The 23,608-nt window shown below is 42.5% G+C and overlaps 2 protein-coding genes across 7 annotated transcripts in view; one reads left to right on the forward strand and one right to left on the reverse strand.

Moving 5' to 3' along the window:
- LOC129091836 (neurotrypsin-like) overlaps positions 1–11,465 on the forward strand; it is a 33,877-nt gene extending 22,412 nt beyond the window's left edge. Inside the window, exons 4-15 of the mRNA XM_054599533.1 lie at positions 1,068–1,310; positions 2,429–2,567; positions 2,654–2,832; positions 3,091–3,238; positions 5,284–5,462; positions 5,801–5,942; positions 6,932–7,152; positions 7,869–8,010; positions 8,104–8,385; positions 8,802–8,927; positions 9,010–9,278; positions 10,014–11,465. Coding sequence (XP_054455508.1) covers positions 1,068–1,310; positions 2,429–2,567; positions 2,654–2,832; positions 3,091–3,238; positions 5,284–5,462; positions 5,801–5,942; positions 6,932–7,152; positions 7,869–8,010; positions 8,104–8,385; positions 8,802–8,927; positions 9,010–9,278; positions 10,014–10,582 — 2,639 coding nt within the window. The 3' untranslated portion in view covers positions 10,583–11,465. The remainder of the gene's footprint in view (positions 1–1,067; positions 1,311–2,428; positions 2,568–2,653; positions 2,833–3,090; positions 3,239–5,283; positions 5,463–5,800; positions 5,943–6,931; positions 7,153–7,868; positions 8,011–8,103; positions 8,386–8,801; positions 8,928–9,009; positions 9,279–10,013) is intronic.
- Positions 11,466–15,394: 3,929 nt separating this feature from the next.
- The window catches only part of LOC129091211 (calcium/calmodulin-dependent protein kinase type II subunit gamma-like), a 33,451-nt gene continuing 25,237 nt past the window's right edge, over positions 15,395–23,608 (reverse strand). For 2 of the 6 annotated variants that reach the window (XM_054598740.1, XM_054598738.1), the window contains 6 exons: positions 23,309–23,389; positions 20,893–21,033; positions 19,132–19,207; positions 18,897–18,991; positions 18,519–18,755; positions 15,395–18,082 (listed from right to left, as the gene is read on the reverse strand). In XM_054598740.1, the coding sequence (XP_054454715.1) occupies positions 18,523–18,755; positions 18,897–18,991; positions 19,132–19,207; positions 20,893–21,033; positions 23,309–23,389 (626 nt within the window). In that variant the 3' untranslated portion in view covers positions 15,395–18,082; positions 18,519–18,522. The remainder of the gene's footprint in view (positions 18,083–18,518; positions 18,756–18,896; positions 18,992–19,131; positions 19,208–20,892; positions 21,034–23,308; positions 23,390–23,608) is intronic. The other 4 variants (XM_054598743.1, XM_054598742.1, XM_054598739.1 and 1 more) reach the window with 3 other exon arrangements.

Here is a 23,608-nt window from a genome sequence, read left to right on the forward strand (position 1 = left end):
CATAGTTTAGTAGCTGCTTGGCCTCGAAAACCCCCTTAAAGCTTCAGTGGGTGCAGAGAACGACTGAAATCCTTCAAAGAGCGTAGAGACGGAAAATGCTCCCCTACAATTAAAAATCAACATTTGTAAAGGAAGGAAAGGAGAACAGGCTGCTAGGAGGTAAAGAAATAAGTAAGGGAATAATTAAAGAACAGCTGGAAGCAATAAAGAAAGAGAAAAATAAATAACAAACAACAATACAAATACATTTTTAATACTTATAAATGTATTTGTATTCTATCCCGGAGGATGAACCCTAATGACGTTGGTAATCCCAGTTTTTTCCTCTTAGTGCTGTCGACAGGTATTTTTGGCTTTTATTGAAACATCTAAACAATTACAGGATGGATTTCCATAAAATTGGGTGCATAATTTATTTAATAAAAATGTCCTGTATACTAAGAAACAGTTGTTCTCCATCCAATCTTCCATCCTGGTTCTATGAATTTGTTCAAAACTACCTCCGAGTGCGTTTATGTTCCTTTTCATTAATGCTGGACGCAGGTCTTCGTTAGGCCGCGGTATAAAACCTGCTCTATATTTTGTGGCCTAGTTTTGTTTCACTTTGATGTCAGCAGTTTCACTCTCAGTCTGTCTGAGCTTGACTCACACATCTCCTTCGTCTCCGAGAAGATTACTGGAAGTGTGTGATCACCTCCATGTTGAGTAAAGGGCGCTGGTTCAAGGTTATGGGAATTTCACCAGTTCAGCGTGGATCAGCGGGTAAATGCCTTAGGAAGGATCCAGCTGTGGCAGCGGACAGCATGTGAGAATCATCATGTAAGCCTTTATGCTCTGATAAAATACAGACATGGGGATTATGTGACTTGAATAAGAGCAATTCCACTCCTCTCTCCTCTCTCCTCTCTCCTCTCTCCTCTCTCCTCTCACTTCTCCCAAACTTTCCCCCTCTTTTACTCACATTGTCCGCTCTGACCCAAATCCTCTTCCTTCATCCAAAACATCTCACTCTCCCATCTTCCTCATCACATCCTCACTCTCTCCCCGCCCTCCTTCTCTTTGTGCAGTGCCTCTGTCCTGCTCTGAGGGATTCACAGAGTTGGGATACTACAACGGCACCGTGTCCCAGACGGACTCTGGCGCCCCCTGTCTGAAGTGGACCGAGTTTCCAGACTACGTGATGCAGTATCCGGGCCGAGGGCTGGGCGACCACAGCTACTGCAGGAACCCGGACCGAGAGTCCAACCCGTGGTGTTTCTTCAGACAAAACTCTGGAGCCATCGGGTGGGCCTACTGCGACTGCCACCAGGGTACGGCCTCATATCACCTGGAATGAACTTTGATTCTATATCACTTCTTTAAGACAAAGTGCTTCACCATTTAGAATAAAACACAGATAAACAACAAAATGCATTATTAAAAAACAGTAAAATGTAGAAAAAATGCAGTGGTTCTCATTAAATAAATACAATTTAACAATTTAATTTCTATCAACCTTAGTTGAAACAGCATAACACAATACGGATATTGTTTAAATTAATCTGATACGGGCTCTGGACTCCTGACTCCTGATTTTTCTGCTGTCATCTGAAATTAATTCACCTGCACACTATAAAAGAGGGGAATACATCTTTGGTTCATCTGCCCATAATTTGTAAACATTTTATGCAAATTCTGACCAAGTGGAGGCAGTTTTTCTTCAAGGGGGAATCACTGGTTTATAAAATGTCAGAAAATGTCAATAATGCTGGTCACAATTTCTCAAGTGACGTCTGCAAATTCATTGCAACCATTCTTAACCCAGAGACATTCAATTTACTATAATATAGAACAATGGATTCATGCTTGATGAATAGCTTAAAGGTGCACTAATCAAAAATGTTATGTTTATATAGGATCATGTGACTGTGTTACTGTTTTAGTGTATTTTGGATAATTGTTTTTGGTCATCTGGCCTACAAATTCTGCTCTTGTCAGTCTTGTCTCCAGCAGCAGGCAGCTGTTTTCAGTGAAGAAAGAAACCCAGACAAACCAAAAAAAACAACACATCTGTACAGCTCCTGCTCTGCAGCTAAATGCAGACAGACAAATGTACCGACTGGATGGTGAAGCATTTAGCAGCTAAAGAGCCAGAGATTTCCCTCAGGAGAGAATGTAGATCAGAGCAAAGCTAAAAGAAGATATTAGACTTAGAGTCATCAAGTTACCTAAAACGCACAGTGAAATAAATACTGATGTTTCTCGGTGTCATGACAGCTTGAATATATTTGTCATGTTGTGTTTAGAGCTTGTTCTGCAGCCCCAAAGTGGCCCAAAAAAATCAATAAATGAAGCTTTAAACAATTAATAGATGATGTAATGGAGATACTGCTGGTGAATATGCTGCTTTTTGTTTTGTAAACAGTCTCTCGTCTCTTTCTGGTTTTAGGTGCAGCTCGTCTGGTGGGCAGCTCGACCTCCGGCAGCGGGCGCGTAGAGGTCTATCTGAACGGCCAGTGGGGGGCGGTGTGTGACTCCCACTGGTCGGACAGAGACGCCAGCGTGATCTGCAGGCAGCTGGGCCTCGGGTAAGAGAAGACACACACAAAAAAACCTCCTCCTCATTCAGAGTTGATGTTTCACCACCATTTGTTCTTACTCTTATTTCAAACAGTGACATCGGTGCGGCGTTGCAGCAGTCTCAGTTCGGCTCGGGCTCCGGCCTCTTCCACTACGAGCGTCTGGGTTGCCGCGGTGACGAGAACACTCTCAGTAAGTGCCGGAGCAGGACGTTCGTCACCGGCGACTGTAGCCATGGCAACGAGGCAGCAGTGGTGTGCGCGCCACCAGAAGGTCAGTGTGACTTCCACGGTGTCATGACAACCAAACCTGAATACCCCCCCCCCCCACCCACCCAACACACACCTGAGAGACACCCAGAGATTTATCTTTACTTTTGTTGAGAGATTTATTAAAACCTGACTGTGTAGTAATATTTTATGCTTTCTTACTTTGTTAATGTAAATTATTACACTCACGCTAATAAAGGAGAATTTAAGGATGAAGGATGCTGTTTGACCTACATAGGTTTATTTCTACACCCTCTCTCAGGAAGTGGCCCTCCGCTGCGATTGGTCGGAGGCGAGGAAGACTTTGAAGGTCGAGTGGAGGTGTTTCACGCAGGGAGGTGGGGCTCCGTCTGTGACGACCAGTGGGACGACAGAGATGCTGAGGTGGTGTGCAGACAGCTGGGTTTTGGGTACGTGCATCAGGGGTGTTTTACACCTTCACACCTTCACACCAATATAACAGATATGTGTGGGAGCATTTAGGGCCCTTTCATACACAGATTCTTCCCCAGCAGCCCTTAACGACGGGGTTCATGCATTAAATCACACCTCAAGCTGTGTGTTGTAGTGAAAAAGAAACATAACAATTTCAGTTTTGTCAATGAAAACTGGGGACATTTCTTAATCATCAGATTATATTGAACATTTCAGTCAATCTAGTCGAGCCAACATATTTCCTTCCACTATTGTTGTCATTGTTTACTTTGCTGTGAGTAACTCAGTTACATTGAGTTCTCCTGATTGAGCTCATTGTGTGCTGCAGGTGAGCTCCTGATATGGCGCCACTCAAACAGCAGCAAATCAAATCAAATGCTTTTGTTTGGGACTATTTTCAGTTGTGAATTAATACACACACTTTGGTGCTCTAGTTAGTATTTACAGCAGCAGGAGAGCATGAAAAACTTGAGTTGTGCTTCAAGAAGGGAACCGTTCTATTAGCAGATTTATTTACCAAGCCTCGGAGCTAAGGCAGCATATTTTGTTAAAGACAGAGATGTGAGATAACATGTGATTTTGTAATTGAATGAAAGGTTTGACCACTACAGCTGTGTCTGTGGAGTCTCATAAACCAGTGAGGGTTGGGCACGTTATGTGCATGACACGAAAATAAAGAAATGAGCATGTTAGGGACTTTCCTTTCATTCAGTCAAAAGCTGAAGAAAAACCGCTGGAAAGCACGTTGGTTCACGTTGATTATATTTTAGTTTTTGCAGGTGTTTCCCTACACACACACACACACACACACACACACACACACACACACACACACACACACACACACACACACACACACACACACACACACACACACACACACACACACACACACACACACACACACACACACACACACACACACACACACAGTATGTTTCCGCTGCAGAGGAGATGTAACATCCCAGACAGCTCTGCGTGTCAAACAGATGAAGCTGTGAAGAGAAATAACTCCGTCCATGTTCAACATTAGGTTGCATTTCATGTCCTCTAACACAGTGGGACAGCTCGCCATCTGTGTCTGTGCCTCTGAATAATAGATGTTTTTGATGCTGATGCACAGGTTCTCACACAGCTGCACACAGGCACTGATGTGTTTTTTACACTTAAAGACTAAATGAAGTGATTTGTTTTCTTCCACCTGGATAGTTTTATTTTCCTGCAGTAGGTTTGTGTGTCACACATTTACACTTGTTTCTACACAAGCTAACAGTCAAATGTGGTTTATATGGTGATTGGTGTCAGCTACCTACCCCAAATCTCATTTGAATGGAGAGATGTACCGCTGAGGGATGGGTTTGAATAAAAATAAATAAAAAGAATTCTTGAAACACCTGAACAACTAGCACAGATCAGCTGTACACAGGAGCAGGAAGGCATGGACCCACACAAACACACAGAAATGCCTTTTGTAGCATTTCAGCATCAATAAATAATCACCACTTAAACATCCTTGAACAAGCTATTCATTATTTATTTGAATGATCCGACTTATTTTGGATATTTCAGAGTGTTTTCTTTTTCTATGTTCTTCTTTATCTCATGTTTATATTCAGTGCGTAGGCATTTATAGAATCAATATGCATCTGAGAGGGTTTGTAGTTTGTAGATGATGATGTTGTGTCTCCGTTGGTGGAAATGTCATTTCGGTCCAGACTGAAACATCTCAACTTCTTTTAAACGTATTGACATTTACTACAGACATTCATTATTCCTCAACGATGTATACTGAAGACAGAGTTGATCCTCTGACTTTTCCTCTAGCACCACCATGAGGTTGAAATGTATGTTTTAAGTGAAATATCTCTAACTATTAGCTGGATTATCACGAAATGTCATGCATATATTCATGTTCCCCTCAGAATGACATGCAATAAATTAAGAGATCAATTAACTGTCAATCTTGTGCCGTCATCAGGTCAAAATCTGAAGAAATAAACAGTGCATATCTGTGTTGTAGGGGTGTTGCGAAGGCCTGGTCGTGGGCTCACTTTGGTCAGGGTTCAGGCCCGATCCTGTTGGATGCCGTGAAGTGCACAGGAAACGAGCTGTTCCTGGACCAGTGTCCCCATGGCGACTGGGAGCAGCACAACTGTGACCACATGGAGGATGCTGGGATCTCCTGCAGCCCTTATACAGGTACATGTACAGCACACCGTTTACTGAACACGCTGATGGCCTTCAGGCTGCTATTTATAGCTCCTGAACATCAATAAATCATTACTGCATGAAGCAGCAGCATCCTCTTTGTGTCAAGCAGGTTTATGGGAACTGATGGGTAACATATCTAGTGGCATGAAATAACATCTATTCATCAAAGTAATATAAGATTAATAATTAATGCAAAATGATACATAAGTGTCTTGCCTCATGTTTGCATAAAGGATTTTCCATGAAGTCAAGTATATCTGCCTTCAATCACGTTTACATTTACATCTTTATAACAGCATCGATGCATCAATATGAACCTGTTTCAGATGGTGTGGTGCGTCTGGTTGGAGGAGACAGTCCCTGGGAGGGTCGGGTGGAGGTTTTCCACAACGGTGACTGGGGGACGGTGTGTGACGACCGCTGGACCCAGCAGCATGCAGAGGTGGTCTGCAGACAGCTGGGCTACAGGTATGGAAACACTTCTACGATGACTAAACACAAATTCTTCTCTTTCCTTTTGTTTTAAAGTGATCTGAAGAGTAAAGAGAAGACTGTAAATTAAGCACATTCTTAAAAAGTCAACAGTCTGGGCCAGCAGTGGGGTTGGTTATATAGTTCTTTCATCCTCTTTCTCTAATCTGTCATGGTTTCACTGGTTTTGTTTTTGAGGCGAAATTGCAAAATTAGTTGTTGTTTGCAGAATTTTGTGAGAAAAAGATAACATGCATTTACAAAAATTGAATTATATTATAAGTAACTTGTAAAAGCTAATTCACTATTAAAGGGGACATCATTTGAAATTAGGAATTCTTCAGTGGCTGTGCTCATACATTTGGGTGTCTGGAGGGACTACCAATCCACAAACTGTAAAATAAGACAACCCAGTCAATTTTATTTTGTGTTCTTCCTGGATCAGAAAACATGTGATGAAACAAACCAATCAGATTTAGATCTCCTAAATGTCACATGCAGGTCACATCTGAGTATCTCCACCCACTGCTAGAGAACTACCTTTGCAAAGGTGGACCATATTTTTAGTGCAGAAAGGCTTTTTCAGGAGAGGATTTAAAGAAACATGAAAGTGGTAAAATAGAGCATTTCAGACGGAGGGTGGTTACAGTTATATTTAGACAAACAGTACAAGAGAACATCAAAGTATGTAAACTTGTTCTAGTAGGAGCCCAAAAAACAAGAACAACCCCAAAAAAGAGCATAATATGTCTCCTTCATAAAGGTTTCTGTTACCCAAACATAATGATGCATTATTATTATTATTAAAATGTATTACAGTACTTTAAATCTGTTCAGGTAAATGATGTGATGAATTCTGCCTGATGAAAGCCAACAGAGATGTTTGTTTTGTTTTCAGTATATGAACGTGAAAAATGTAAAACTAAAAAGACACATTTTTCACTTGGAGTCCAGAGTACAAACCTTAACCTCTTCTCCACCCTCAGGGGTCACGCTGAGGTCGTATCAGATGGGACGTTCGGCGAGGGCGTCGGTCTGATCCTGCTGGACGACGTCCACTGTGAGGGATCCGAGACCTCCCTGCTGGACTGTCCACACGGGATCTGGGGCCGCACCGACTGCTCACACAGTGAGGACGTTGGGGTTCGCTGCAGGAAACAGTCCACCCAAGAAACCAATGAAGTGCCGGTTATCGCACATTCCACGGGTAAGAGTTCAGATGAGGATATTCAAACTGGGCTAGTACACCACTTCATTTTTCTGTATTGTAATTTTACTTTGTGTGTTTTGACTGTGCACATGACATCTGTTGTCCACGGCCCGGACTGCTGTCTTACATTTTTTGAGTTTTAGTTCATTTGCAAAGCAATTGTAGTAAGAAGAAGGAAGGACGTGGGAGAAACCGGCAAAAACAACAGGATCACTGCACTGCAGAAGTTTGGTGGCAATTCATTCTGTATGAAAAGGGCCGGCTGTCCCGGTGGAGTGCTGGTCTCAGGCCAGGCTGGGAGCTGTTTACTCTACTTTATTAAACCCTTGTAGAAATTCCCTCACACTTCACCTCAGACACATTTTGAATCAAATTGCAGAAGACTTTTCTCTCTAATCCACGAAAAAATGAAACCAGTTCTGTCTCTTTTTGTGTCGCTGTATCATTACCTCAGTGTGAAAACATCAGTGTTCTCCATCCAAAGAGTTGAAATGCCACATGTTGACAGCAGAGGGAATAAAGAGGAGTTTACTGGGCCTCCTGTAGACACACAGTCCATTAGAATGAGAATGGAGGCTGAATGAAGAGGCACCGGGCTGCAGATGACATTTAACACCGTCGGTGGACCTATCTCTCTCCGTGCGTGTAGACTGGAGTTTGTAGGATGCACAGACATGAATACGAATGAGGGATGTGTGTTTCTCTCCTGTCAGGTCCTCTGGTGCGTCTTGTGGGCGGCAGCAGCAGAAAGGAGGGTCGAGTCGAGGTGTATCTCCATGGCGACTGGGGAAGTATTTGTGACTCAGGCTGGAACGACCTGAATGCAGCCGTGGTGTGCAGACAGCTTGGACACAGGTTATTATTTATATGTATGAACCAGACAGAGTTGCTTTTAGATACCTACAGTTCTTTTATTTATTACACTAAATCACTTTTCCCCCTCCTCAGTGGTGGAGCGGTAGCAGCCGGAGGGTTCGGTCAGGGGAAAGGGCCCATTCACCTGGACCAGGTGAGGTGCACAGGGAAGGAGGAGTTCCTGGGCGAATGTCCGTCTCTGGGTCAGAGCACCCTGGGCTGCAGACGCAGAGTGGACGCAGGAGTGAGGTGTGACGTCACACCGCGGCAGTCAGTGGTGAAGGCCAAGCCTCAGGAGCTGAGCTGTGGGCTGAGGAAGCTGGTGGAGGAGGAGGAGGGCAAGAGGAGGAACCAGGGGGAGGAAAACATGCTGAGGTAGGATTCAGGACCTCATTTTGTACTTGTATGTCTATGGCTGCACAATAATCAACCCGTGAGTCCCATAGCCTCGAGATGACGTCCTCAAACGTCTTGTTTTGTCCACATCTCAAAGATATTTAGTTTGTTGTCATACAGGAGTGGGCCCCTGTAGGTCTGATGCTCTGGGGCAGTTTTCTGCTTTCAGTGTGTTTATAAGCTTTGATTATGAATATTTTAAAACTGTTATCTTTCCCAAAACTTGGAGTCGAGCGGGTCCTCCTCGGTTTAAATCCTCTCGTGCACAGAGTTGAGAGTGTTCTAAATTTTCTGCAGCAATTTATTTCAAATAAAAAAAAGAAGTCGACAAAAAGAGCAGATGCAAGAAAGGAAGAGAGGAGTTCTGATTGGGATCTTGTCCTGTTCTCTGTCAGAACCACTTGGCCTTGGCAGGTGTCGGTGTGGCTCCAGTCTCAAGAGGGAGAACATGGCGGCCCTCTCTGTAGCGGCACTCTGATCAGCCCCTGCTGGGCGCTGACGTCCGCCTTCTGTGTCAGCAGGTAAGTCTCACTCACTATAAATCGATTCCTACACCATGAAGCCTGAACCCACCTTCACTTTCTTCTGGTCCACTTCCTGTAGGTTTGGCAGCGACCCGTCCAGGTACGCGGTGCGTGTCGGGGCTTCGGCGCAGACTCTGACCCCGGAGCAGGTGGTCGTCCACAGGAAGTTCAAAGGTCAGAGCGGAGGGCACGACCTGGCTTTGCTGAAGCTACCCAGCACCAAGGGTCACTGTCTGACCTTTGACCCCGACACCAACGCGGCGTGCCTTCCTGCTGCAGACGCAGCATCAGGAGGGACTCCTCCATCTTCTTGCGTTGTCATGGTTACTGCTGGCTGGACAGGACCAGGTTTGTGTTTTTTCACTTAATCTTACTTCAATAATGTCTATTTAAACATCAGACGATGCTCAGAATGTATCTAAAAATTCTAAAACTTCTTCACCGTCAGCCTCAGCTGTACTTTGTGTTTAGTGCTAAATAACAAATGTTAGCATGCTAACACACGAAGGTAAGATGATGGACATAGTAAACATCATTGTAAGCAGTAGGGGATTTCTTTCTTTGAACCCACGTTGACCTGTGTAGAGCTATCTCAGAACTCAGAGCCCATCTGTCGGCTCCTTTAGCACCACGGACAGCTCCATGGACTTATCACTACACAGCAGTTAGGCTGCTGATATTTCAGACCACGGTCGGGGCCGTAGATTCTAACTTCACTCAGTCAGATGAAGTATCAATGAGTCAGGCAGACTATAATAACATATTCACCCAAACAACCCCTCTGGCCCTGCACTCCCTCTACTACTACAGGATGGAGAGGGGAGGAGTGGTGAACAAGAAGGATGCATTTTGATCATTTTGCTAACATAAGGGATGACATCCCCCTCAAATCGCCTACTGTTTGTTAGCATGCTGACGTTAGCATTTTGCTCACAGCCCCACTGTGCCTGTCTATATCCCCTCAGAGCTGAAGGCTGTAGACTAGACATAAGAACTGTCAATCAATAGTCAAATACAATAAAGTCAATCAGTTGTTTTCTGAGGTGCCGCTCCTGTCCTCATCTCATCCGTCCTCTCTCCTAGACTCAGTCGTTGCATCCTGGGTCCCTCTGATGTCGTCATGGCAATGTAAGAAGCGCTATGGCGACAGCTTCTCCAGCCACGGCACCCTGTGTGCCGGCAGCCCTCCGGACACCAGCCTCCTCCGTGACGACAGTTGTCAGGGCAACTCTGGAGGCGGGCTGGTGTGTCAGGGGGAGATGGGTCGATGGGTCCTCACCGGGGTTGTTGCCGGGGGTTACGGCTGCTCCGGGCCCTCGTCTCCCGCGCTCTACACCCGAGTCAGCCGCTTCAGGAGCTGGATCGAGGAAGTCATCGACACACGGGCTCATCCGGAGGAGCCGAACGCACACACAAACACACAAGAAGATCTGACGCGTGCTGACGATGACCTAACACGCACACACGGCGAGGGCAAGGAGGAATACTTCCACGTCCACGGCGAGCTCAAACACGCACACAGTCAACAGGAAACGAATGAAATCAATGATCTCAAAGAGAAACACAGTCATCATTCACACACCAACCGGCACGTCAACACACACACCCGTCATGTAGGGGATGACGACACAAACACACAAGTTCTGGTCTGATTTGAGGCCCTGCCATTGGCTTACCATCTGTGCCATGTGACCACCTGAGGAGGAGGAAAGAGGGTTTAAAGGAAGACAGAAGTTCACTTTAAAAGAAAAGAAAGATGCTCCTAACTTAGGTCAGAACAAACGGCCGTCTCTGTGTTGTGTTTGCGGTTTCTAATCGTCGGACGAGTCCAGCAGTGTGGGCGGAGCTTCCTGAGATGCCAAGACGAGCAGAGTGCGTGGTTGATTTGTGGTGCTTTTACATGTGAGTTACAGCCTGTTGAGAGGAAGAGCGACGACTGATGGGGTCGGCATGCTGATCGGGGCCTTTCACTGATACTGAATATCAACAAAAAAAAAATAATCAGCATGGCATGTATTTTAAAGGACAATAGTGTTAAAAATATTCTGGGGATATTTCTAAGATGTTCACACAAGAATCTATGCTAAAATTCACCAATTAATGTGTGTCTTCTGTGTGTGTAATAATACAGATCATCAAACTAACCACCAGAACATCTAGAGTAAAGGCTGGCTGTATATCATCACGGTCCCTCCACGATCAATGACTTAGATTAACCCCTAAACTCCTGCATCAGATGTTCCAACAGGACTCGTCTCTCCAGGCTGTTGTCTTTTACATTTACTGGTGAAAGTGCTGTTTGATCCACGACGAAGCTATTTTAAAGAGGACCATAGCGGTTATTCTTCATGTTTTAGTGTTTTAGATTTATTCCCTTTAACAATGATGTATACACTACTGCTGAAAGTGCAGAACGTAAAAGCCTTAAACACAACTGGGCTTTCAATCTATAGAATAATAAGGCACGCTTTTATAAAAAAGCTTTATAAAATAAATAGTTTGCAGTTAAAAGTGTTTAATAAGAACATCTTATGAGTTGCCATGCTTATAATAAACATTTACTAACTTCTGCTTTTGCCTTATTGGAAACAGAACTTAGAAAGTAACTCTGAATATTAAAGACTCTCAAAGCAGAGATGTTTTTCACAACCTGGCAAACCAAAAAAGAAATACTTTATTAAACATGAATAAAATAATTACTTACAACTTATATAAACCCTTTATAAAAGAGGTGTTATTAGAAATAGCAGCGATCAGTGATTAAATCAAAGTCACATTAAATCTTCTCCAAACTATTCCCTGACTTTCATCCATTGATTTGACAGGAAACAAACTCAAATCTGTCACAATAAATGTTAAATCAGCATTGATATTTTTTGTCAAAGTCACGTCATTGTTGAGAGCATTCTTTCTCAGATCAATTAGCCTGCATTACCTCACAACAATAATGGAGAAAAACATCTTGCATAAGTGATGAGTTAAACAAATCAGGCAGGAGTCTGCTAATTGATTTTTATTCCAAAGGGAAAACTACGGAAACAGCAGCTTCCTGAAAAAAAGAAAAGAAACTCATCATTATGGGTTCATCAGCAGTATTATATTAAGTGTATATATTTTTTTCCAGGGGCTAAACTTGCATAAACATCGGTGTGGTCCTTTTAAACTGTACAGGACAATTCTCTCCTTTCAAAGCCATCAGAATGTGACCGTCGGGTGGTTAAATATGTTTTTTTTGTACTGATTCCAGCTGATGGCTCTAGATAGACAGATAGATGAGTAGATAGCTCCTCTTCCTGAGGTTAGATAGTGTGTGTTACTGATTTCATTCTTGACTGAACTAGATAGACCAACTCTTTGAAGTTTAAATGTTGTCCGTTCTGTCGTGTTCTAACCAGAAGGTGGCGGCGTTGTTCTATTTTCACGGGGCCGCCGGTCCTGATGGTTCTTTTTTATACTGTTGCTCTCCTGTTCAGACTGGACTTGTGCTTTGATGTTCTGTGAACCATTGTGTCGTGAAGCATCTTGTGACCTGCAGCTGCTCTTCCTCCAACATGGACCGGTCCTGAAGCCTGTTGTGATAACCCTGTACATGAACTACTCCTCCCTTTCCTCCTTCCTGATAATTGATGTTTGATCATGCAGATCCTGTAGGTTGATGTAAATACTGTATGTTGGTGGCTGGGCGAGGAGGCGGAGCGGTGTAAAGTGTTTAAGGCCTACTTTACCCTGTGTTAAAATAGTTCCTCAGTGTAATGTGCTGAATCATGGTTGAGTATTAAAAGATATACCTGGTGAGAACAAGCCCTCAGTGTTGGCGTGGCCTATCTTCTCTATCATAATGAATAAGAACATTGAATTAACTCTCTTGTCTTGGTTTGATGATGGTAAACCCACCATATAAGGATGATTATGTAAGAAGAAAAAGGTTAACTGCACCGTTTTTCACACTCAAAATACATGATTGTATAACTAAAAATATTGCTTACAAAAGATTTATGTCCTTTATATAAATAACAAGTAAATCTGCTCAGCTTCTGCTCTGTCACTCATGAGACTTGTTGATCTTTCCTTTGTTTGGACTGGGATCACAGGAAACCCTGCTGCAGCGGATTGGCAAATTTTTATAGAAAACTGCAGAATAAGTGATTTGTGATGAGCAGTAATGACTCAGCTTTTGGGACAAAGCTAAATGTTTAGAAATCTGATTGAAAATATGTTGAAAATATCTGCAGTTATGTGAATAACAAAGTATTGATATTAGGCCGTAAATGTAGTACAAAAATATATAAACACCTGTGTGGATTACACAGCTTTCATTGTGTTTGAATGTACATGGTATTCATATCTATATATCATATTTTGGATTTTTATGACATTCAACTCTTTTGTGACATTTTGATGCCGACCTGTAAAATGACATTTAATATTTTTTTTAAGGCACACTATATTGAGTATGCCAGACTATAATTCCTTTTCTTTTGCATACTTATCTTGTATAACTTTTCTATTACTTTTCATACTCTACGAAGACTATTTTAATGACATCTTCATGAATATCATAACAGGATTTTTTGTGGGGATTTTTTTTGACATAGTAAAGCATACTATAGTATGACTTTAATGACTTTTCTCGACAGACTATACTATGACTGGTTTTTTTCGACAGGCTATACTATGACTTTTTCATGAAATACTATAATATGACTATAGAAAATTTAAAGACATACTATACTGTGACTTTTTAATTACTTTTTTCGACATACTATAGGCATTTTTTAATGACATGCTTTATGATACTAGACATTTTTAATCTATGCCTTTTAATTATATACTATGAACTTTTTTATCAAATTTTTCAATATACTATACCTTTTTTTTTTTTTTTTTTTTTTTTACATACTATACTCAGATCTTTTAATGTTAATTTCCATGGCATACTATAATATTACTTTTTATGGAAAATTTGAAGACATTTTATACTACAACTTTTTTTATTTATTTTTTTACATACTATACAATGACTTAAATAAAAATAAACTAATTTAAAGGCATTTCAACGACATACTATAAAATGACCTTTTCAAAATGAATGTCATGTCATACTATGTCTAGTTTTTGACTTTATACTATGACCTTATAACATTATATACTATGTCTTTTTTCCAAATACTATACTATGATTTTTGAATGTCACACTATATTATGATTTCTTTAATTCCCATTCTATACATTCTCATGTGTTTACCGTCTTCCTGCTGCACCTCTTAGAAATGATAGGAAACATTTGTTTAATCTGAGATGTGGAGGAAAAAGGGAACACATCCTTCTCAACCTTGACAAAGTCATAAGTCATTTAGATTCAAGGGACTCGTTCTGCGTCGGATTTTCTCGACCGTAAGAGTCGGAGGTCAGAGAGAGCTAACGAGACGCATTCCCTGAAGAGTTTCTCCTTTTTTTGTGTCTTCGAGAAAGTATGTGTGAGCGTCTAAGTTAACCAACTGCTGAGCTCTCCTCATTAATCACACAGAAAGCAGAGGACCCAGGGGGAGCTGTCCTACATCCCACGGACACACACACACACACACACACACACACACACACACACACACACACACACACACACACACACACACACACACACACACACACACACACACACACACACACACACACACACACACACACACACACACACACACACACACACACACACACACACACACACACACACACACACACACCTTAAAATAACTGGAACCATCATAAATAACACCACAAAACCTTTTTTAAATAAGGCTGCAGCATTACTCAACACTTCACAGAGCTCCATCCAGCTAAAAGAAGAGCAGCTGAAGACAGAACAAAGGCTGAAGTGGTGAGACGGAGCATCACGAGCTGTTGAATGAGAGCAGTGATGTTTCATCCTGTGTGTATGTTAATGACCCTGGAGGATATGCTGCGTTATTCAGGACTAATATCACTTTATGCGACACGTATGGTGTCAAATATTATGCCAGCTGTGATGTCGGTGTTCAGAGCATCAACCACAGAAACATGATCCAGTTTTATGTGTGCTTATTTTAAAATGTTGTCTTGCTATATATCAACTGAGACAAACTAGTTTCCTTAAATTGGGCAAGACTGCAAGAGCAGATATTCAGCATGACTAATCAATGTTGCAGTGTTACATAATCAGAAACGTGTGTTGCATATCTCTATGAGCTCCAAATTTGGAGTTTAGGTTTGATCCAGGCTGAACAGCTCAAAAAAACACACAGGCCAAAAAAGGGCTGTTATGTTGTCGTTTTGGGGGGTTTCATTTTTTCCCAGACAGTAAAGTGTGAGAGAGAAATCAGGAAATATGTTAAAAAAGCTAAGCTAAGATATTTGTCTGAGAAGAGACAGGAATGTTTCCGTATGAAGAGAAGGTGTTGAATAAAATAAACCAGTCGAGAGAGATAAACCAGTGCTGAAATAGTATTTTTATTAAATACTTTTAAGATCCAATTTTCGAAGAATAACAAAGCTATGATGAAGACCAACTAACACTCAGACAAACACTTGATAGTCGTCAATTCATGGTTGTATTTCATTGTACATCATGATCATGCAAAAAAACTCCAGCATCCACGTGAAGGCTGGGGGAGAAAGCGCAGCCCAATAGTATATCATTACAACGCAGGGAAAACGCTAACATCGAGGGCCTCATACCAAGCTACGGCTCCTGAATCCTTTTTTTTTTTTTTGAAAAATTTTGCGGTTTTTTTTCATCATATTTTTCATGTCACCTACTCAACATTCTGGATGGAGGATATTCTTATTTCAAAAGATGCAAATATCATATATTAACACTAGACTCCATCCTTATTCAGGTAGGTACATGGTAGAAATGTGTAACTGAAACATGCATATAACTAGGTCTCCCGCTCTGCTTCCACAGTGGAGGTCGCTGAAACCTGCACACCCACACCAACTCTCTCTGGCTCTCACAACTCCTCTCAACTGAGCAGGCACGATTAATAACCACCTTTGGGTAGATTATATTAATAAATAATTTAGTCCTGATCAATCTGTGATCAATCAATCTGTGATTTGTGTTGTCTTTACTTCCTCCCTCTTTTCCCTTTTTTTTTTTTTTTTTTTTTTTTACTGTGTACGAGGGAGAGTGCAGAACTCCAGCTTGGCAGATTCGGCAAATTACCAAACGACAAGTTAACAGCAACAGCGACGACAACGAAAAAACTCAAACCAGTAACACGGGAACAGAGAAACAACAGAGAGGTACAAACAAACATCTCAGGAGCAGGGTATTGTGGGTACACGGGGGGAGGGGGATATCGGAGTGAGTAGGCGGGGGGGGAGTGTTTAAGATACGACTGTCGCGAATGGATGGAGACAATTAAGCAGCACAGCAAGGGTGGCACCGTGGTCACACAGCAGTGGTGCAGATATGTTACAAAGCCTAAACACACCACCAGGCGTGTGTGTGTGTGTGTGTGTGTGTGTGTGTGTGTGTGTGTGTGTGTGTGTGTGTGTGTGTGTGTGTGTGTGTGTGTATATATGATATAAAGAGACGGCTCACAGCGTTGTGGGATCAGGAGTTAAGAACACTATGTTGAAGGTCTTCATGTTTAAAAACTCTCTTAAGCAAAAGGGGTAAAACTATTTTCTTATTTCTTTTATTCCCCCGTCTCTAAAAACAGTCTTACGGCCACGGGACTAACACGAGTGTTTGTTCACGTTTGTCGTCAATGATGGAGAGCTACCAATATTTTAAGGAAGTACTTTAAGGAGTAGAATTAAATCAAACTAAAAATCTTTGAGGAAAAGGTTCCTTAACTGGACCGGGGTCACAGAGGTCACGGGGTGGTTCCCAGATGCACAGGATGAGTGTCTCTTAGATACATGTACATATATTACACTTTTCTACATATATCTATACATACACTGTATTTACACAGTGATTATAAACAAACCAGGCCCTTGCAGAAAGCACAGAAAAGGAGTGGAAGGGTTAAAACGGGGAATGGTTTAAGAGGGGAGAAAAAAAGGAGAAAGGGGTGAGGGAGGGAGGGATGAATGAGGGAGAGGCGGCGGGCGAACATGCAAAACGCAGACGCCTTGCCCGTCCCACTCTCTCCCTCCACTGCATACGGACAACAGAACGTGGAAACACGTTAGCTTTAAACTTGCACAATTAAATTCCTCTTTTTTTTTTTTTTAACTCAGCTGCTTTAAAAAGGAGCCTCGAATAAAAGGACCAGTCAGACCAAAAGTAAAACAAAACAACAAAAGGCTCCGGTCATTCACAGGAACGCAAAGGGAACAGGACACTAAAAACACAACGAAAACACGTAACCTCAAATCAAACGCCCCCCCCCCCACAATCCCACAACAACACGATTTTCCGTTCGGTCGGAAAACAAGCACACAAACGAAAACACGTAAACACATAAAAAGCCTAAAGTTCTACACTTTGGTGCTTCATGTTTTTGATATCAAGTTTCTCTCGTCATCAAGCTCTCTGAGCCCACTTGATTTGATTCCCCCCCTCTAGAATTCAGATGGGGGGGAGAAATCTCCCTACTTCTTTACATCAACGTCCGGGTAACGAGCACAACACTTTCTACCCGGTAATCCCGAGAATGCCAAAACATGTGTCCAAAATCTCAGCTGCTAACCTCACTCTCCCTTTCTTTTCCTCCCTTATAAGATAGTGAATATAAATGCTTGGTTGGGTTTTGGTGGTTTCTGGTACATCTAGTCATAATTTACACAGCATATTCATAACTCATACTCATAAACTGTCACAAGTTCAACTGTAAATCCTCTCCTCACGCAGGACGTCTCATCTCGCGCGGGCAGAAAAAAGATGGCTGCCATGGGGAGGGATAGAGGGCAAAGACTCGCCCTCCGATCAGGCGCCAGATGCATGCATCATCCCATGGGGGCGGTGTCTTGTGTTCAGCCGGCCCCCAGCAGGTCAAAGGGGGGGACAGGATTGGTTGGTATCGTGGAGAGGGATGCGATCTTGCCCGGCCGGGCTCCTGGCACTAGCCACTCCACGCAGAGGACGTGCCTCTTAAAACACGCTCGCTGAAAAAAACTGCCCCCCAAAACACACACTCCAGTAGACTGGAGGCTCAGGACCACTGGGCGGGGGGGGGGGGAAGAGAGGCCGGAGAGTCAATTATGTGTCAGTTAAGAAACAAAGAAATCTAAATATTGCCTTCAATTAAATGATGTACCATAATATACCATATCATTATTATTACTTATTAAGAATACTTGTTTTCACTTATGTCCCCGCTGTGGGACTAATAAAGGATTATCTTATCTTATCTTATAATGAGTTCAGTGTAGCTGGTGGAGTAGTAGAAGTTCTCCAACTTAAACCGGTGCTTTCTTTAACTTAAAACCACTAAATATTGTTTTTTTTATGTGATTCTAGAATCGATTATTGTCTATATTTGTAGAAAGATGAGACACGCTCTGTGAAACTATGTGTCTGCGGGTCAGATTTGTGTCTTTCCAGATGTTACCAGTTGTGATTCTACACATGGAGACTAGAATGTGTGAGAGGAGTACCTGATCACTGCAGTGGTGCAGCAGGAGCTCCCGAGCAGTGGAAGTGAACGTTGAGCCACTTGCCCTCGCGACGATGCCACACCCTGGTCTCCTCCGATTGGCTGGAACGAGGGCGGCCCGTGGTGTCCACAAACTGTGTGAGCCGGATGTAGGCGATGCACGCCGCGTCCTCGCCGATCAGGTGCACGTGAGGGTTGAGCAGAGTGGTGTGCACAGGCTTGCTGTTCTTGCTTAGCACTGGATGAAACAAAGGGACGGCGCAGAAAGATCTTTTAATAAAATACTATATTGTATTCAAGTGTCCGTGGTTTACATGAAAGGTACTTAAACTACACAAAGTTTGCATTGTGTGTGTGTGTTGTGCAAGAGGAGACTCACAGTTTTCAAAGTAGAACTTGTGAAAGTCCATGCCCTCCACCAGGTTCCCCAGGGCCTCGGGTTCAAAAGAGGTGAGTCCAGGATCACAAATCCTCCTGAGAAAGAACGAGTGGGTGAAGAGACGTTAGAGACGAGAGAACAGAGACTTTAGACAAAAAGACGACTGATGAATCCTGATAGATCATTACATAGATTCACTTCCTGCTTTTCTTTATACACATGCAGTTGTACTCACGTGTAGGCATCGAAATCTCCATTGTTGATCGCTTCAATCAGCTGCTCCGTTATCTTGATGATCTCCTGTTTACGAGCTACAGAAAGAACGAGAGACAGACAGACAGACAGACAGACAGACAGACAGACAGACAGACAGACAGAGTAAATGGTGAGAAGGCTGTTAGTCGATGTGGTGGTTTTGCTTAATGACATGTTCTCTCTTCACTCCTAGCTCCTGCTCCCCTCCAGACTCTCTCCGTCTGTGTCTACAGCTCGACTCGTCTCTTTAACCTCATCACTCACTGTATGCTGCTCGACCTCGTCACTGTCTGTCGCTCTGCTTCTCACCTTCTGCACGACACCAAAACTGACTAAACACTCCTCAGTGCTGTGTGAGCACAAACAAAGACAACAGAGATCCTGATTGTAAACAACAAAGGCTTAGTTTAAACCAACGTTAAGGCAGCTCAAGAACCACTTACTGTCTTTTTCTGGAGCTTTTGAACACAATGGTTGATACATAATGGAAACTGAGCAAACATGCTTCGGCAGGTTTGATCACCGAGACAACTCGATCCACTGAGGAGCAATTCAAACTCAGTAAGACAAAAAAAGACAGTAAGTGGACTTTGAGCAAAAATTTACAAGAATTAAGAGCCAACCATAAACTAACTTTTGCAACTTTTAAAACTTAGAACTTAAATAACATGATATATCTATATTGTGAGTTATAATTACATCTTCCTCTGACCAGGTTTACTAATAAATAAATCTATTCCTGTCTCCCACTAAACAAAAACATGGTCGTGCAAAATTTTGCTTCAATTGAATGTTTCTGATATTAGTGAGGATTCTGATGCTAGAGTAACTTTTCCACACATAACACACACATTTTAATGAAATCAATGAAAACACAGGAAAAGTTTCAACACTACATAACAAAAGCCATCTGAAAAGGGAAAAGGCTGGCGGTAGTCTGTTTTTCTTCTGGTCACCAAATGCCTTTAAAAAGACCAAAACCAACAATGAACTGATCCTAAAGGTTATTCCACAGAGCTGCAGTGTCGTCCAAAACCTGTTAAAAACATTAATGGACATTGGCTCTGGAGATCATTTTGACTCAATCCCACTAAAATTGTCCTGCTGCCTTAAATATGAAGTAGAGCATGAAATGTGTATTAATCCGCAGCAGAAAATGCGGTTTCAGTCAACTACAGTGCCCATCTGTTTGAGGATATTACTTTGCCCTTTCATAATAAAATTATCTAAATATCTGTGACATATTCTTTCAGATTTCGGTCTTCATTGTTGGGTTGTATCACAGACAGGACAGGAGTCAAAAAGTATTGATGCCAGCTGAAACATTGTTGGTTTTAGTCTTTTGGTGGGACCATAAAAATATACATATAGAATAACACCAGTCTTATATTTTCTGCAAGTCATTTGACAAAGTGATTGGCTTATTTTGGTCATTTTCTTCTTTCCTTGCAGTTAATAAATATAATCTTTCAAGACCTGAACATGTATGACACAAATGGTTATTGATCAGATACATGTGGAGTTATTCGCCTCATTTCAAGTCTTAAAACAGAAGAAAATGAACCAAAAATAAGTTAAACTTTTTGTGAGATTCTTAGGATTTAACACCAATAAATGACTCGTCATGATGGATATAATCTGCAGGCTGATTTCTTCATTTCAGAGATGCAGCGTTTTTTGTGTGCAAAACGCTTCAGTGAGAACACGAGAAGGAAAGCTTTAGTCAAGACTGTGTTCTTACTCTGCTTAGTGTTGCTGATAGCAGCGACAGTGTTGCTCCCTAGCGGAGCGGCAGGCATGGAGGACTGTGAGAACTCAGAGTCAGGGCAGGAGCTGTTGCCCGTGCTGTTCCATGCCATGCGCTTTACGTCATGCGGTGGAACTGAAACACACAACGGATGGTCAACAAACACAAAACACATGGGTGGATGACAAGGTGACAGAAACGTACATGTGATCATCCACACACACACACACACACACACACACACCCATCATGCAGTAAATATGTGGCAAACTGAATAGGACGAGTGGATGCAGGTTAGTGTTGTTAATGAGTGAAATAAACACAAAGGGTTAGTGTGGGTTTATGACACACGTGCAGATGGGGAACACGAGGATGGGATGGCAGCTGGAGGCGAGATCAGTACAGCCCTGCTTGTGATGCTGTGTGATGTGGAAGTCATTTAACTGCCTGCTCTGCTCACATCAACTCTGCTCTTAATGTTCAGATACATTAACAAAGACTTGTCTGATGAGCTGCAGCACCCAGCGGACAAAGACAAGAGGATCGAAGCCATGGCTTGTTATTAGCTCATGTGATGCCTGGGAGGAAACTTAGCATGTTCAGGAAGGGAAAGTGGGAGTGGAGGAAGGACACAGGAGAGGAGGAAAGATCAGACCGTCCCTTTAGTGCAGGTGTGTCTGACGAGAGGTCAAGAGACGAGAGGAGATCAGAGTGAAGAGGAGTAAAGAGGAGAGATAACGACAGAGTCTTAGAGAGAAATGGAGAATAAATCAGAGGAGATTAAAGAACAGGACAGACAATGAAGCCTGAGAGTAGAAGGAGAAACGGAGGAGAAATGGAGGACAAAGAGGAACCTGCTTCTCTGTGGTGTTCATGGCTCCAGTAAAGTCAGACTGGAGGCTGGTTTTAGGACTCACAGCTGTGAGGTAAGCAAGGCTTCCTCCAGCCTGAGCTGTCACATCAGGAGGACAAGGGGATAGATGCAGTGATCACCAAAAACACACACACGCACACACACAAACACACGCGCACACATTTCAGGGTTCCCACAGTGGCCCTGATGAAGAATTCAACAAGATTTCTTTTTTTTTTTTTTTTTTTTTTGCATGACTATTATTAGTTCAAAGTGTCTCTGTGAGCTTTAAAATGCTCTGTTATTTATTTCGTTTGTTCTGAGCACAGTGAGGTTTAGTCCAGCTGGTGAGGCAGGTCAGGAGAAGAAGAGAGCACACAATATAATACAGTATTAATGGGAATCAACAGGAAATGACCGTCTGCAATCAGTTGTAAAACAAGTTGTAAAATGCATTCTGTTAGTGCATCCCAGTTAAAGGAATATTCAAGTTGGCTCTTATTTTTGGAGATTTAGTTTAATGATTATGATAAAACTGCACGCAAAGTTATTAGCAATATAGTCCCTGGCCTCGTTTTACCGCTCAATGACTTTCAGAAAGTGATGTTTACATCTTTTAAATTTGGGAAAACAGCATTGGCGTTGGATCAGAAACGTTTTTGGTACATAGCCTCAAGTTGTTGCAATTTTGATAATGTTTTTATACACAGATTTGGTGCAAAATGTATAACTTTTGGGCACTCTAAATTGATAAAAATGATCCAAAATCATATTACTACACCTAGACCTTGAAGATCAATGTATAAAAAGGTTATGCTGTGATTTGGTACCATCTAAATGTAAATAAGGCCTTGGCTCTACTTTCCGCAAGAACAATCGCACGGACATGAGACGATGTGGAATCTTAACGAGGAAACGTTTGGATCTCTTGTACTCCTGTGCAGATTTTTCCTCGTTCTCAAAGCTCCTTAAATTTCTCAATTTTCTCCGCCCATCTGCATCCGAGTGGTTAGAAAAATTTGAATGTGCACGGAGAGGTGAAAAACCCCACGAAGGACCGAGTCTGATTGTGTGACGTCACTCTGGACGTGCGGTTAAGCTGCAGATACATTTTATGATCCAGCTTTCAAGTATTGAAAAATCAAGACTTTTGCCAAATCGTCAACAATAAAAATCACAGTTACGCAGTTATTGATGTGCAAAGAACAAGATCCTGGGGTTTGACTGGTTCTAATTGATCCTTGGTGAGTAAAATGTTTGTATTACCAATTGGAATGATGTGAAAACCTACAAAAATGAACCCAGACTGCCAATATCAAATCAATATCAAATCCCTGTGATTTCCCTGAACAATACTCTAGAACTTCCAAAACCAGTGGGAACCCTCAAAAACAGCTTGGTGGATCAGAGTGAGGAGGCTCAAAGATGTAAGATTGCCAGTGACTACAGAAAGCCAGGGTGGGAGTGGGGGGTGGTTGGGTGGGAGTGGGTGGGTGGGGGTGTTAGGTCCTTGCCAGTGGCGACCGTAAAGCTTCCGGTTGCCATGGATAAACTTACTGGCAGGTGAGCTTTGAGGTGAGGGCAGAAGTGGGGGCATCTCCTCTGTGGCGCTGCTCTGACTCAGCACCGAACTGTCCGCTAGAACACACACACACACACACACACACACACACAAAACGCAGCCAGACACACAATAAAATACACACACACACACACACACACACCACAGGCAGACAGTCAAGAGTGTGAGAGACACGTGTTGCATCTCCGCACACCTGCCAGTCACTACAGTCAAATACACACACTTTACTGGATGGGAGAGAGAGAGAGAGAGAGTGGATAAGAACAGGAAACTGA

Source organism: Anoplopoma fimbria, chromosome 5, assembly GCF_027596085.1.
Source record: "Anoplopoma fimbria isolate UVic2021 breed Golden Eagle Sablefish chromosome 5, Afim_UVic_2022, whole genome shotgun sequence".
NCBI lineage: Eukaryota > Metazoa > Chordata > Actinopteri > Perciformes > Anoplopomatidae > Anoplopoma > Anoplopoma fimbria.